General features: G+C 38.8%; 1 protein-coding gene and 1 long non-coding RNA gene across 6 annotated transcripts in view; one reads left to right on the top strand and one right to left on the bottom strand.

Annotated features, from left to right (window-relative positions):
* LOC128702881 (uncharacterized) overlaps positions 1-14,551 on the top strand; it is a 56,059-nt gene extending 41,508 nt beyond the window's left edge. For 3 of the 5 annotated variants that reach the window (XM_070102521.1, XM_070102520.1, XM_070102522.1), the window contains 3 exons: positions 5,569-5,750; positions 12,205-12,348; positions 14,025-14,551. In XM_070102521.1, the coding sequence (XP_069958622.1) occupies positions 5,569-5,750; positions 12,205-12,348; positions 14,025-14,177 (479 nt within the window). In that variant the 3' untranslated portion in view covers positions 14,178-14,551. The remainder of the gene's footprint in view (positions 1-5,568; positions 5,751-12,204; positions 12,349-14,024) is intronic. The other 2 variants (XM_070102519.1, XM_070102518.1) reach the window with 2 other exon arrangements.
* Positions 1-15,005, bottom strand: part of LOC138855129 (uncharacterized) — a 114,521-nt gene that overhangs the window by 66,344 nt on the left and 33,172 nt on the right. The window lies entirely within an intron of this gene.

The raw sequence follows: 15,005 nt of genomic DNA, 5'->3' as shown, positions 1-15,005 counted from the left end.
CCGACTTGGACCATTGACAAAGTCGGACCGAAACGTCGTAAGCTTCTCTCTTTTATGTGCAGGTTATTTGTGTATCGTTCCAGTCACGGTATCGTGCCTTTTTTTTGTTATTTATGTGTTATCGGAATTATATACGCATTCAAAAGTGAAAAAAAAATACTTTCACTTTCCAGTTATTTTTTCTTTACAGCAGTAGTCTAACCTAACTTGCTGTAAAAGCACAGCCTGCCTGTAGTACTGTTTGACCTCTGCCTTAAAGTTTATAGTCATCATTTGACCTTTTGGATATTGAATTCCAGAAAAACATCATTACTTAGAAGCTTGGCCTATCATTGCTCTGTTAGCTGTAAGAGGTTTGTACATAGGCCATTATGTAAGTTACTTGTGGTGTGATTTTTTTTTTCTGCTATTATGCAAGAAGTCAGATGACATTCAAAAATTAAATTTTTATCCTTCAACACACTTCAGTAAGGATGGTCTGTTTTTAGAATCTCATGCTAATTCCAAATACATATACAGTATGTATGTACTTACAGTAAAGTCTATTCGATTTAATGGATTTTAGATTTAACAGACAAAATCTGTGGCCAGACGACATTCGAAAACAATGGAGATAGTTAAATTAGAATTGTTGTTTGTTGTTGCAGTACACCTAGTAAATTAATTTTCAGATTTAATGAACAGTCTTGCAAGTTCAAAATTGTCCATTGTTGTATCAGTCATGGAAGAAAAATCTAATAATTTGGATTTAACCCTTTCAGGGTCCGTGCTGTAATTCTATGGCTTTGAGTCGAGGGTCCAAACAGTTGATCTACGCCATGAGCTCAGCTCTCACTGATAAGCTGTGAACAGTAACTTTGGGCCTAGATATGAGAGAATACATCTGTGTGGTATGTGTACACCACATAAAACAAATCCTGCAGCACACAGTGCACGAGAAAAAAAAATGACCGTAATTTATTAAAACAACGACTTTGCAATGTTTTTTCGTATGTTTTTTATAGTTTTACTTGCGATTTCTTTGCCTCATTTGATAGAATGGAAGATATATTACAGAAAGAGAGATCATTTTGATTGGTTTTAGTACTGGAAATGGCTTGAAACAGCTTAAAGTAGTGGAAATGTTAAATTTTTGCCGATGTTCAAGAGTAAACAAATGACCTTACACATCTAATACACGCCAGCTGGTGGGTCTAACACATGTTCACAAATGTGGCGATTTTTTTTTGTTTGTTTGTTTGTTTAAACAAGTCGGCTGTCTCCCACCGAGGCAGGGTGAGGGTGAGGGTAACCCCCCCCCCCAAAAAAAAAAAATCCCCCCAAAAATACTTTCATCATCATTTAACACTTTCACCTCACACATAATCACTTTTTGCAGAGGTGCTCAGAATACAACAGTTTAGAAGCGTATACATATAAAGATACACAACATATCCCTCCAAACTGCCAATATCTCGAACCCCTCCTTTAGAGTGCAGACATTGTACTTCCCATTTAGAGGACTCAAGTCCAGCTAGGCAGTAGGTTGGTAGACAGCACTAGGTAGTAGGTTGGTAGACAGCAACCACCCAGGGAGGTACTACCGTCCTTCCAAGTGAGTGTAAAACGAAAGCCTGTAATTGTTTTACATGATGGTAGGATTGCTGGTGTCCATTTTTCTGTCTCAAACATGTAAGATTTCAGGTATGCCTTGCTACTTCTACTTACACTTAGGTCACACTACACATACATGTACAAGCATATATATACACACCCCTTTGGGCTTTCTTCTATTTTCTTTCTAGTTCTTGTTCCTGTTTATTTCCTCTTACCTCCATGGGGAAGTGGAACAGAATTCTTCCTCCGTAAGCCATGCGTGTTGTAAGAGGCGACTAAAATGCCGGGAGCAAGGGGCTGGTAACCTCTTCTGCTGTATATATTACTAAATGTAAAAGGAGTAACTTTTGTTTTTCCTTTCGGGGATACGGCCGGTGTGTTGAAAGAAAGAAGAAGTCCAGCTATATAAAAATAACCGGTTTCCCTATATTCCTTCACTAAATATTACCCTGCTCAAACTCCAATAGCTCGTCAGGTTCCAAATACCATTTGTCTCCATTCAGGGGTCAGAACGGGGTGCGGTATCAAGAAGGGGCCCGGGGGTAGCAGGTTCGTGGACTAGGGCTGCCATGGTTAGGTTACTTTTCTTTCTTTTTGTTTAAGAAAAAAAAAGAAAAAGAAAAGAAAAATAAAAAAAAAAAGAATAAAAAAAGGGGGGGACCGGGGAGGGATAGTTCCTAGGAGGAATGAAAGGGCCAGAAATCTCCCTCCGCGCCCAAGAGGACCTCAGCACCGCAAGTAGCGCAGATGCAGCATGGAACCCGTGCCATACCCTACCCATCATGCCGGTAAACCGGCAATCCGGGATAGCAACCTCACATCTGCCGTGCTACCTCGGTGGACAAAAGAGAGGGCGGCCGGAAATCCGCCACAAAGCATACCTCCTTCGGCCACCACCCCCAGAATCCGAAAGGTGGCTTCCAAAGATGCACCAGTCGCCCGAGACACCCAAAGCCACTCTCCGGGATACCGGAGAGGGATCGGGACATCCCTAGGCAATCCAGATTCCACGGGAAACTACGCCACCCCCAAGAACCTCAACGGAATGGGATGGACCCTGGTACCCTTTCCCCTACCTAGGAACTAGTGTGCCTGTGGGGAAAAAAAAAAAAAGGCCAAAAAGGAAGGGCAAAAGGGAGGGGTGGGGAGGAGGAAAGGAAAAAGGGGAGGATGGGATAAGGAACGGGGGATTGGGGGGTAATTAGGTTCGGTCTGAGGAAGGAGACCGACAGGTCTAATTCCTCAGACCAAGAGCCTCTTCACCACGCCAAGGAGCCCCCCTTGAAGAGGCACCGATGTGTAAATATCGCTGACACATCAAAATTAGCGAGAGTATAATTTCGTCAATTTTCCATCAAATTTCTTACTTTTTTGTTTTATACCTTCAGAAAAAGATTCTCTACCATTTCATGAGAAAAAATAATTTTTTGTTTTTAAATTCTTGGACCCTAGTGCACACTTTGAAATTTGGCCTCTGGACCCTGAAAGGGTTAATGAACAATTGACCCTAACACCTTCCCTCCCTTCTGTTAGTCTAATAAATCTAAAGCTCGCTTTACTTTTATAAGGCTACAGCCAACAGAAGCAAAGTTATGGCAATTTGAGATATGAAAGGTTGTGATGTAGTTCAGCTGGGCTTGTGAGGTCTCTAGGGAGACCTAATTATATGGTCACCTTGCCTTGGCAAGTGATTAAGCAGCCACGCCTTTTCGGCTTAAGTCTCAGCTCCTTTGTTCGTCACTGGCGTCAGATCTCGGCGTCAGGTCGTACACGTGGTGCACACCTCATTGTGGAGGGTGCTTGGACCACCATATAAGCCCAAGGAAGAGCATGATCGGGAGACTTCGAGTGGAGCGGCTGCTGTGTGCAGAGCTCTGAGCAGGGAGAGTCAAGCAGAGCTGCGGCGTGGGGCAGAGCTCTGATCTGACGGGGCTCTCTGTTGGAGACATTGGGCAGAGTACTGGCTTGGAGCAGTACTCGTGCCGTATAGGTCTTGGGACCTGTGGCTTAGTTCCTGTGGTAAACTGTCCTCTGAACTATATTGTAAGTTATATTCATTTTGGTCAAGTTGATTGTGTTCCCTGTCTCACTGCTTATATGTACTGCCCCATTGATCTGAAACCACAATGATGTACTCCTGTTTCCAAATATATTATTGTACAAAGACTTAATAAATTGTGTGAGTAGAATAGTAATATTCACTGTCCCCGTTATTTACTCGTTTATTTTTATTTCAAGTAGTGAGAGGGTGAGTAGTGTGGTGAGTAGAGTAATGAGAGGTGAAGGTGTAGTCACCAGTGACCTCACATTACCTACCTCTGCTAATCATCTCCTACCACCTCGCCTGCATATCCCCTGCCTACTGACTCCCTCCGTTTACTTTCGTATTCCCCCAAAATGCATTACGTTCCATTACCCCCCCGTACATGACATGGTGGCAGCAGTGGGATATGCAGGCGAGGTGGTAGGAGATGATTAGCAGAGGTAGGTAATGTGAGGTCACTGGTGACTATACCTTCACCTCTCATTATGCTACTCACCACACTACTCACCCTCTCACTACTTGAAATAAAAATAAACAAGTAAATAACGGGGACAGTGAATATTACTATTCTACTCACACAGTTTATTAAGTCTTTAAGAGTGTATCAGTCTGTAGTGGAAGGAAGGCGGGGTAGGGGTCGGCCTAGGAAAGGTTGGAGGGAGGGGGTAAAGGAGGTTTTGTGTGCGAGGGGCTTGGACTTCCAGCAGGCATGCGTGAGCATGTTTGATAGGAGTGAATGGAGACAAATGGTTTTTAATACTTGACGTGCTATTTGAGTGTGAGCAAAGTTACATTTATGAAGGGATTCAGGGAAACTGGCAGGCCAGACTTGAGTCCTGGAGATGGGAAGTACAGTGCCTGCACTCTGAAGGAGGGGTGTTAATGTTGCAGTTTAAAAACTGTAGTGTAAAGCACCCTTCTGGCAAGACAGTGATGGAGTGAATGATGGTGAAAGTTTTTCTTTTTTGGGCCACCCTGCCTTGGTGGGAATCGGCCAGTGTTCTAATAAAAAAAATACTGCACAAACATTCAAAAATATGCCAGAAATGTTATTTTAATGTCACCTCTGCACCATATATATCAAAGATGGTTGACATACCCATAACCATTAGTATGCTCCTCAATTAGCGATGAATTCGTTTACCGACGTGGTCTTAGGAATGGAACTCTGTCGTTAAGTGAGGAAAGGCTGTACTGCATGTGCATTTTATTGCTTCGGGGCACTTTAAATGTCGTAGTATATTATGTGTGGGTGGGGTGGTACCTACCACACCTGACTTCTTACAATGAACACTGCTTATCTCTCACCCTACACTAAGACCACAAATATTTTAGGTAACGAGTGTACTGTGTGTATTTTACTTTTTTAAATGCCTTTTGTATTGCTAACTTAATATATGTTAGTCTAAACTTATCTAGCATTTATATGCATTTATCAGTGGAAAAAATAGCATGCTGCTTTTCAGAGATAGCCTGGAACCTAACCTGCTATATAAGTGGGGCTCTACTGTAATCTAGCGCTAAAGTTAAACCCGTAAATGGTCCTGCAACTCTGCAAATCTCTACTATGCTGAGGAGGTTTATTTTGTATTTCTTCCATATATAACGTGCTGTTGGAGTGTGAGCAAAGTAACATTTATGAAGGGATTCAGGGAAACCGGCAGGCCGGACTTGAGTCCTGGAGATGGGAAGTACAGTGCCTGCACTCTGAAGGAGGGGTGTTAATGTTGCAGTTTAAAAACTGTAGTGTAAAGCACCCTTCTGGCAAGACAGTGATGGAGTGAATGATGGTGAAAGTTTTTCTTTTTCGGGCCACCCTGCCTTGGTGGGAATCGGCCGGTGTGATAATAAAAAAAAAAAAAAAAATAACTGTATAATTGTATTTTTAGTAAACTTTTAACTACTCATTTTCCTTATTTTATTTTTAGACGAGAATTCTGTTTTAGTAACCAATGAGGAACGGTGCACCTCTCCATCACTTGCATCAAAAATCAGCAGTTACAACAGACTTCAAAATATGACTATTGAGGAACTACAGAAGAGAGTAGAAAAAACTGTGCCATATTTGAGAAGAGTGACCAAGGAGCAAGAACCAAGCGAGAGGCACCAGGTGTGTAGTGTTTATATTATTGCATTTTCAAATATGGAAACAATATCTTTATGCATATTAATTTCTAGACCACAGAGTATGACAGGAAAATCATTCATTTTAAGTGTGATAGAGCAAAGATAATATTTACCTAACCTTGTAAAGTGCCATTTAGATCAGGGTAGCCACATGAAGTGGTTTAATTATAATTAAGTATATACTGTATGTATACAGTAGGTATCTCATTTGTGAATGTTTTTCTAAAAAAAAAAATCGTAAATCATTTGTTCAGAACTTTAAATATATTTTATAAATAATAATAGGAGATGCAAACTATTATGACTTATGAATACCTCTGATTAACTAAGAGTATTTGTTCAATATTTTAATAAATAGTATTGAACAATGTTTTATTAATGTATACACATGTTAATTAAACAGAACTGAGCTACAATGTAGTAAATAGAGGACATGTTTAGGGGGCAGGCAGCAGATGGAGAGAGAGAGGGATAATTTATATAAGTTATTTAAAAAAGTTATTTAAACCTTTCACTTTCCAGACACTTGGTCTGAAACTTCTCCGCACTGTCCAAGAATCTTAAAAAAAAAAAAAATTCTTATGAAATGGTACAGAATCTTTCTGAAGGTAATAAAACAGTGCGATATTAGATGGAAAATTGGCAAAATTATACTTACGTGAATTTTGCTGTGTCAACGATATTTCTGCATTGGCGATTTTGCCCACCGAGTCCTATTTCAGGCCAATAAAATTATTCCAGTCTGCCAAATTCTTAGCCATTTCACCAGTATGCCTTCCATTTTATCGATTGAGTACAAGAAATAGCCCAATCAATTATTTCAACTACCCAATAAGGTGATCAGAAATTGGTAATTTGGCCAATTTTACACAAATTTCAAAATAAGAACCAGAATAAACATTATTATAATCAAAGTCCTAAACCGACAAGGGTCATGCAGCGCTATGGGGCAAAAAATAGAGCTGGGGCTATAAACAGCTAGGTGGAGAGGGAATCAGAGGTGAGGGAGGAAAAGGGCTGGTAGGTATGTTAAGGGCTAGATGTCAAAGTTCATACAGTAAAGCAGTTGCTGACAGTCAAAAAGGTGATTGCAAGTCAAAGGCAGGGCTGTGTGCAAGGAGGGAAGATAAGGTAAGAGCAGTAGGGCGGCGGTGGCATTGTAGGTAAATCCTACGAGCTTGTTGGTAAATCGGGCAATCCACAAGGTGAACTGAAATAGGGACCCAACAAACCTCACAGAGGAAGAGGGTGTCGTTCCACGAGATACTCATGGGTAAGGCAGGTATGGCCGATGCGGAGACGGGAAAGCACAGTCTCCCGAGTATGGCAATGGTGGTAAGAAGATGGCCACAAACCTAAAAGTGGTTTAATAGAGTGCAATTTGTTATGGTGCATGTCTGTTGCCAACAGCCATGAAGACGGGTAGAGCTGACCGTAAAATAATCCTTGAATGAAATACCCGTATGGGAGTCTCAGCCAAATAACTATTTAAGCCATAGTTCTTACCCAATCTGACAAAGATGTCTCCACACATTCATAAAAAAAAAATTGAATTCCAGTGCATATAGTAAAGAAAAAACAACTACGTTCATGTAATTTGGCATTCAGCAAATCTTAAATATTGAATCTGTAGTTTTTGACCAATCTCCTCCAAATAAAAGTTAACACTATACAGGGCCCTCTATATGACTGACTATTACCTACTACCTGCTCCCTCCAATTAATCTATATAACAGTAATTCCAGCATAAACATACACAACATTATTAATACATTTGGAAAAAAAAAAGTATGTTGAAATAATTTGTACATGTGTGAAAAGTGTTTTTTGGTACATTGGTCAAGAACTGTAGATTACTGTAATTATATTGGTTGGCTGGCTGTGATACTTGCCTGGCTGCTCCTACATACTGGATGTGTTGGGTAGGCAAAGTGCATGACCCCCCATGCCACACGCTCTGTCAGTTTCACTTGGCGCTACCTTCTCACACTACACAAGTTTTTTCAATGATACAGCTGTATAAATTACTAAATATAGCTTATCATAGATGGAAAAGGCTGTTATGCAATGCTTTTCTGGCAGACTGAAGATTATACATACCTTCAAATTATTTGACAATAGATTACATAAATGCTCAATGTTGTATGAAGATAATTATGTAGAATGATTGGTCTAAGTAACAAAAAATTCTTGATCTGACCCACCCCTTCCCTAGTGCCCCTCGTCAGTATCCCCTCTTAGTTCAGCTAATGTCCACCTTTAACCCTTTGACTGTCGCAACCTCCAATCCTGAGGTGTCTCCTGGTGTCGCAAAATTTAAAAAAAAAAAAAATTTCTTCTTATGAAATGATAGAGAATCTTTTCCCGATTGTAATGACACCAAAAAAACGAAATTTGATGGAAAACTGACGGAATTATGCTCTCGCAAAGTTAGCGACCTCGGCGCTGTTTACAAATCGGCGATTTCGCCCACTTTGAGCCCTATTTTCGGCTAATTCCATTGTTCCAGTCGCCAAAACTCATAGCTATTTCTTTAGAACTCCATTTTTTCTATCGATTGAGTTCAAGAAACTGCCCATTTACCGATTTCAACTACCTAATAATGTGGTCAGAAATTTGCAATTTGGCCAATTTCATGAAAACTAAAAAATATGACAATTTCAAAATAAGGTCCAAAATGAACAATGCAGACATTCCTGGCTCTAAAATAACATTTTCTTTGTTCATCAGTCATGTCTCCAGGCCCCTCTAATATTACTCTTGCTTTCTATTTTGAATTTTTTTCAAACAAAAAATAGAAGACTTACTATTATGCAGACTACTGCAATACTGTAACAATTGTATAAATAACATCAACCCATTCATGTCTGCATATTAGAATGGCTAGTTGGACATTTATTGGACAAAGGCATCATTTGTTTACTTTTGAACATTGGCAAAAATCAAACATTTCCCCTACTTTGAGCTCCATTTCTAGGTTCTTTTTATAGGAAAATCAATCAATATCACCTCTATGTCTATAATATGTTTTCCATTCTATCAAATGAGACTAAGAAAACGAGAATACAACCATAAATACTATATGAAAATAGACCACAAAGTCGGCATTTTAATAAAAAAAAAACGGTCGGAGTTTTTTTCTCATGCATTGAGTGTTCCAGGATATTTTTTATATGGTGCACACTGACCACACAGACCCATTCTCTCACGTATGGGCCTACCAGCTTTCTCCTGCTTGATTTGAAGCCGCTAGAATTTATGAGTATATATACGTCAAACACGGTACCTCGTAAGACGTATATATACGGCCGCGACAGTCAAAGGGTTAACCCCTTGACTGTCGCAACCCCCAATCCTGAGGCGTCTCCTGGTGTCGCAAAACTCTCCCCCCCAAAAAAAAAAATAATTATTTTTTCATATGAAATGATAGAGAATCTTTTCCCAATTGTAATGACACCAAAAGAACGAAATTTGATGGAAAACTGACGGAATTACGCTCTCACAAAGTTAGCGACCTTGGCGATATTTACAAATTGGCGATTTCGCCCACTTTGAGCCCTATTTTCAGCTAATTCCATTGTTCCAGTTGACAAAACTTGTAGCTATTTCATTAGAACTCCATTTTTTCTATCAATTGAGTACAAGAAACTGTCCATTTACTGATTTCAACTACCCAATAATGTGGTCAGAAATTTGCAATTTGGCCAATTTCACGAAAATTAAAAAATATGACAATTTTAAAATAAGGTCCAGAATGAACAATGCAGACATTCCTGGCTCTAAAATAACATTTTCTTTATTCATCAGTCATGTCTCCAGGCCCTTCTGATATTACTCTTGCTTTCTATTTTGAATTTTTATTCAAACAAAAAATAGAAGATTTACTGTTATGCCAATTACTGCAATATTGTAATAATTGTACAAATAATGTCAACCCATTCATGACTGCATATTAGAATGGCTACTTGGACATTTATTGGAAAATGACATCATTTGTTTACTTTTGAACATCAGCAAAAATCAAACATTTCCCCTAATTTGAGCTCCATTTCAAGGTTCTTTTCATAGTAAAACCAATCAAAATCACCTCTATATGTTTTCCATTCTGTCAAATGAGACCAAGAAAACGTGAATACAACCATAAATACTATACGAAAATAGACCACAGTCTGCATTTTAACCCTTTGACTGTCGCAACCCCCAATCCTGAGGTGTCTCCTGGTGTCGCAAAATTTAAAAAAAAAAAAAATTATTTTTTCTTATGAAATGATAGAGAATCTTTTCCCGATTGTAATGACACCAAAAAAACGAAATTTGATGGAAAACTGACGGAATTATGCTCTCGCGAAGTTAGCGACCTCGGCGCTGTTTACAAATCGGCGATTTCGCCCACTTTGAGCCCTATTTTCGGCTAATTCCATTGTTCCAGTTGCCCAAACTCATAGCTATTTCTTTAGAACTTCATTTTTTCTATCGATTGATTACAAGAAACTGCCCATTTACTGATTTCAACTACCTAATAATGTGGTCAGAAATTTGCAATTTGGCCAATTTCACGAAAACTAAAAAATATGACAATTTCAAAATAAGGTCCAGAATGAACAATGCAGACATTCCTGGCTCTAAAATAACATTTTCTTTGTTCATCAGTCACGTCTCCAGGCCCTTTTGATATTACTCTTGCTTTCTATTTTGAATTTTTATTCAAACAAAAAATATTAGACTTACTATTATGCAGACTACTGCAATGCTGTAATAACTGTATAAATAACATCAACCCATTGATGACTGCATATTAGAATGGCTAGTTGGACATTTATTGGACAATGGCATCATTTGTTTACTTTTGAACATTGCCAAAAATCAAACATTTCCCCTACTTTGAGCTCCATTTCTAGGTTCTTTTTATAGTAAAATCAATCAAAATCACCTCTATTTCTGTAATATGTTTTCCATTCTATCAAATGAGACCAAGAAAACGAGAATACAACCATAAATACTATACGAAAATAGACCACAAAGTCGGCATTATAATTAAAAAAAAACGGTCGGATTTTTTTTTTTCTCATTATGCACTGCGTGCTCCAGGATTTTTTTTATATGGTGCACACTGACCACACAGACCCATTCTCTCACATGTGGGCCTACCAGCTTTCTCCTGCTTGATTTGAAGCCGCTAGAATTTATGAGTATATATACGTCAAACACGGTGGCTCGTAAGACACATATATACAACCGAAACAGTCAAAGGGTTAAACATATGTACTGTACTGTGTATACTGGATTGTAGCTGTGTCATTTTACTTCTCTTAATTAAACAACTACATTGTTTAATACCATTTGTAGGTGAAAAGGAACTGTACTGAATATTGGGTAGATATTCTTAGCAAAAAAATAAATGAAATTATATATGGGATAAAGGTCAACCCTTGATTTAACAGACATCTGTTTAATAGATTTTGGAAACATTCAACATCCAGTTACTCAAAAACGTAGTGAGAAATGCACCCCCTTTCTGTTCGCAAACGGCCATTGCATGACAGCATGACAGTAAGGCCTACTAGACCCTGCTACGGAAATCTCACTTCATTATATAAAAATAGAGTAGCATGGTAGTAGGCCTACTGGCCTGTGTTAGAGGTTCAGTAGGTCTACTGGCTTATGCTAGGGCAGGTCCTACTCACTCATCCATTACGTAATAGGGGTGTATCACAGTGTGTCTGTAATTAGACACTTAGGTATCGGTGTGGAAACATTTTGCCAACCAGTGGCTACCTCAGTCCAGTACAGAGCAGATTGATAGACTTAAGAGATTGAGGTAATCAGTCCCTCAGCCTGGAGTTAGTGTGTTTAGTCCATCAGTCTTGGAAAAAGTGCAGCTTAGGCACCAAGCATCAGCTTATATACTGCAGACAGGCAAGGCAAAGCAGTCATAGGTGGAGCCACCATGAACAAATTCATAGGTGGAAGTAGGTCATGCCTATAGGTTAGGCAAGTGTAGAAATTCACCTGTGGATTTGTCAAAGTTGACTGCCTATGATTGCTTTACTTCACCTCTGTGCACTATAAAGCTCCTTCACCATGCATATGCTACACTTTTCAAGATTGATGGACTAAACACTGATTCCACACTAAGGGACTGGTTACCTTAAACTTTTAATCTTCAACCAATCTTCTCTATTGAAGTGAGGAAGCCACTGGCTAGTGAAATGTTTCCACAGTAAAGATACCCAAAAATGTTGTACGTGTGTAATTCATCAATCAACCTGTCCATTATCTGAACTGGTTATTTACATCTAGTTAATAGTCCAAGTTTGACCAAAGTGTTGACAGTTTCATTATCCTATGTATGGGCTACTTATGTATAGAATAAATGTGTTGCCTGTGCATGTATATGCTTTATGTTATTTTATAAAATTTGTTATCTTTTATTGTAGATTTTTATGAGAGGCAGAAGAGCAAGGCGAGAACTTTTTGATGAATTAATTTATGGTCCCTATTCCGAAGATCAGATCAACTGTGTTGTAGACTTTCTCTCACAAAAGTTTAAAAATCTTAAAGCCATTGGTGATCAATCATTGGTAAGTATTTATACAATAATGATTTAACCTTTAATTGGATATAAATTAGTGGAGAACAGGCTTACAGGTAGAGCTACAAGCAGGCCTAATTTAAGCGCAGTGAATTTTTGTGGTTGACAGTTTTCCATTAGATAGGCTAAATTATATTGCATAAAAAATCCGGTTATTTTATATAACCGGACTCGAGTCCTGGAATTGGGGAGTACAATGCCTGCACTCTAAAGGAGGGGTTTGGGATATTGGTAGTTTGGAGGGATATATGTATTTTTATACGTATATACTTCTAAACTGTTGTATTCTGGGCACCTCTGCAAAAGCAGTGATAATGTGTGAGTGTGGTGAAAGTGTTGAATGATGATGAAAGTATTTTCTTTTTGGGGATTTTCTTTCTTTTTTGGGTCACCCTGCCTCGGTGGGAGACGACCGACTTGAGGAGGAAAAAAAAAAAAGAAACTTCTAAACTGTTGTATTCTGGGCACCTCTGCAAAAACTGATTGTGTGAGTGAGGTGAAAGTGTTGAATAATGATGAAAGTATTTTCTTTTTGGGGATTTTTTTTTTCTTTCTTTCTTTTTGGGTCACCCTACCTTGGTGGGAGACAGCCAACTTGTTGAAAAAAAAAAAATCACTTTAATTACACACTACAAAGTTGATTTAAGCATTTGAAGATGACTTCCCAAAGCAGAAAGATATGTAATTTTGTGTTTCAAGTAAATATTCTACAGGAGAAAAAAAAAAATGGGTGGCTTTAAAAATTTGTTAGAAGACTTTACAGTCTACAAGGTTATTTGCTGAGGACTATCTAATGTCTTTCCTTTTCTTTCTCGGTATACAACTAACATGAACTGTAGGATCTGTTACTGTATCTGCCTTTCCTATGTTCTAATTTGTGCTCGTGCTCATACTCTCTCCTTCCCTCGTGCCTTATCCCCCTCCTCCCTGACATGCGCTTTCAATCTCTCCTTTAAAGATCTTTCCCTCTACACGAGGTCTCTCCTCTACGAGCAGTCTACCCCTCTCGCACAATGTTCTTCCCTCCACTTGCGAGTAATATCCTTCACATCTTTGCCGATCTCTCCCTTTCCTCTCGTCCCTCACATGCCAATCCCTTCCTTTCCCCCTCACATGTGATCTTCATCCTTCCCACTGTCCTGTGTGCGCTTATCTATCTTCCCCTTTCCCTTTCCTCGCCCAGTCTTCCTTGTTCATTCCCCCCAGTCTCCCTTGTGCATCATCTCCCCAGTCTCCCTTTATTATTATTATTATTATCAAAAAGAAGCGCTAAGCCACAAGGGCTATACAGACCCAGTTTCCCTTGATTGTGGTTTCTCCCTGCCCCTTGCCCACTGTGTTCAGGTGTATGTGCCTGCATGTTGCACAGATAAGGTGAATCATTCTCTCCCCTTCCCCTCTATTGTGAAGCAGATGTGCATGAGACTACAGTGGACCCCCGGTTAACGATATTTTTTCTCTCCAGAAGTATGTTCAGGTGCCAGTACTGACCGAATTTGTTCCCATAAGGAATATTGTGAAGTAGATTAGTCCATTTCAGACCCCCAAACATACACGTACAAACGCACTTACATAATTGGTCGCATTCGGAGGTGATCGTTATGCGGGGGTCCACTGTATTATAATGAACTGCAGCATTTACACTAAAGCACTTTTTTCCAACAGTGCCTCAGCTATATCTGGAAAGTCTTGGCTCCAACGATGCTAATCAAGATAGTTATGGAAAATGAAGATACTACACAGGAGAAAGCAGAAAAGCTATTGGAGGAATTTTCTCTTAATACAAAAATCAGTGGCTGTGATAGCTCTCCCATTTGACATTTACTTTCTGATGTGAATCATTGTAGAGGTCACAGCAAGATCTGGAAAATAAGGAATGAACTGTGGTATTTTAAGAAACTTGTACTACATTGATTAAAATAAAAAATTCAAAGCAAAGTGATATTTGAGAAAACTAAATGCACTAATAGATTATAGAAAAAAATGCCCAACATCTATATTTAGCAGCATGTGTGTGTGCCAGTGTTATAGGCTTGAAATTTATTTTATTTCAATGAAAAAATAATATTTGTTTAGAGTACAGGAAGGCCCCGCTTTACGGCGTTTCACTTTACGGCGTTCCGCTAATACGGACATTTCAAATTATGACCAAAACTCACTATACGGCTCCCCCCACCTGACTTTCTAATACGGTCACCGTGCCCCACCCTGTTTGTTTACATTCTCCATGAGCTCAGTAAGCACTAAGTCTCTCCATTTTGTCTGGAAACTCCAAAATTTCAAATGTTTTTAAAAGTTATTTCATATTTTATATATACTCTGATAATTATACTTATGTATACCTGTACCTAAATAAACTTACATACATCGAGTCATTTAAATGTCGTATATTACGTTAATATACACATTTTCATTAATCCATCCATGATATTTTTTTCAAAATTATATAATAAACACGATGCATAACATATAAATAAGATAAATACACCCCACAGTAGAATAAATAAACAAATGTGAGATGTCGTAGCAGACGACTTGCACAAGTGGTGATAATAACAATACTGAGTCTCATTAAATGTCGTATATTACGGTAATATACACATTTTCATTAATCCATCCATGATATTTTTTTCAAAATCATATAAT

This window comes from Cherax quadricarinatus, chromosome 82 (assembly GCF_038502225.1).
Source record: "Cherax quadricarinatus isolate ZL_2023a chromosome 82, ASM3850222v1, whole genome shotgun sequence".
Lineage (NCBI taxonomy): Eukaryota > Metazoa > Arthropoda > Malacostraca > Decapoda > Parastacidae > Cherax > Cherax quadricarinatus.
Note: the sequence above shows the minus strand (reverse complement) of the source record. Positions and strands in the feature narration are given on the sequence as shown.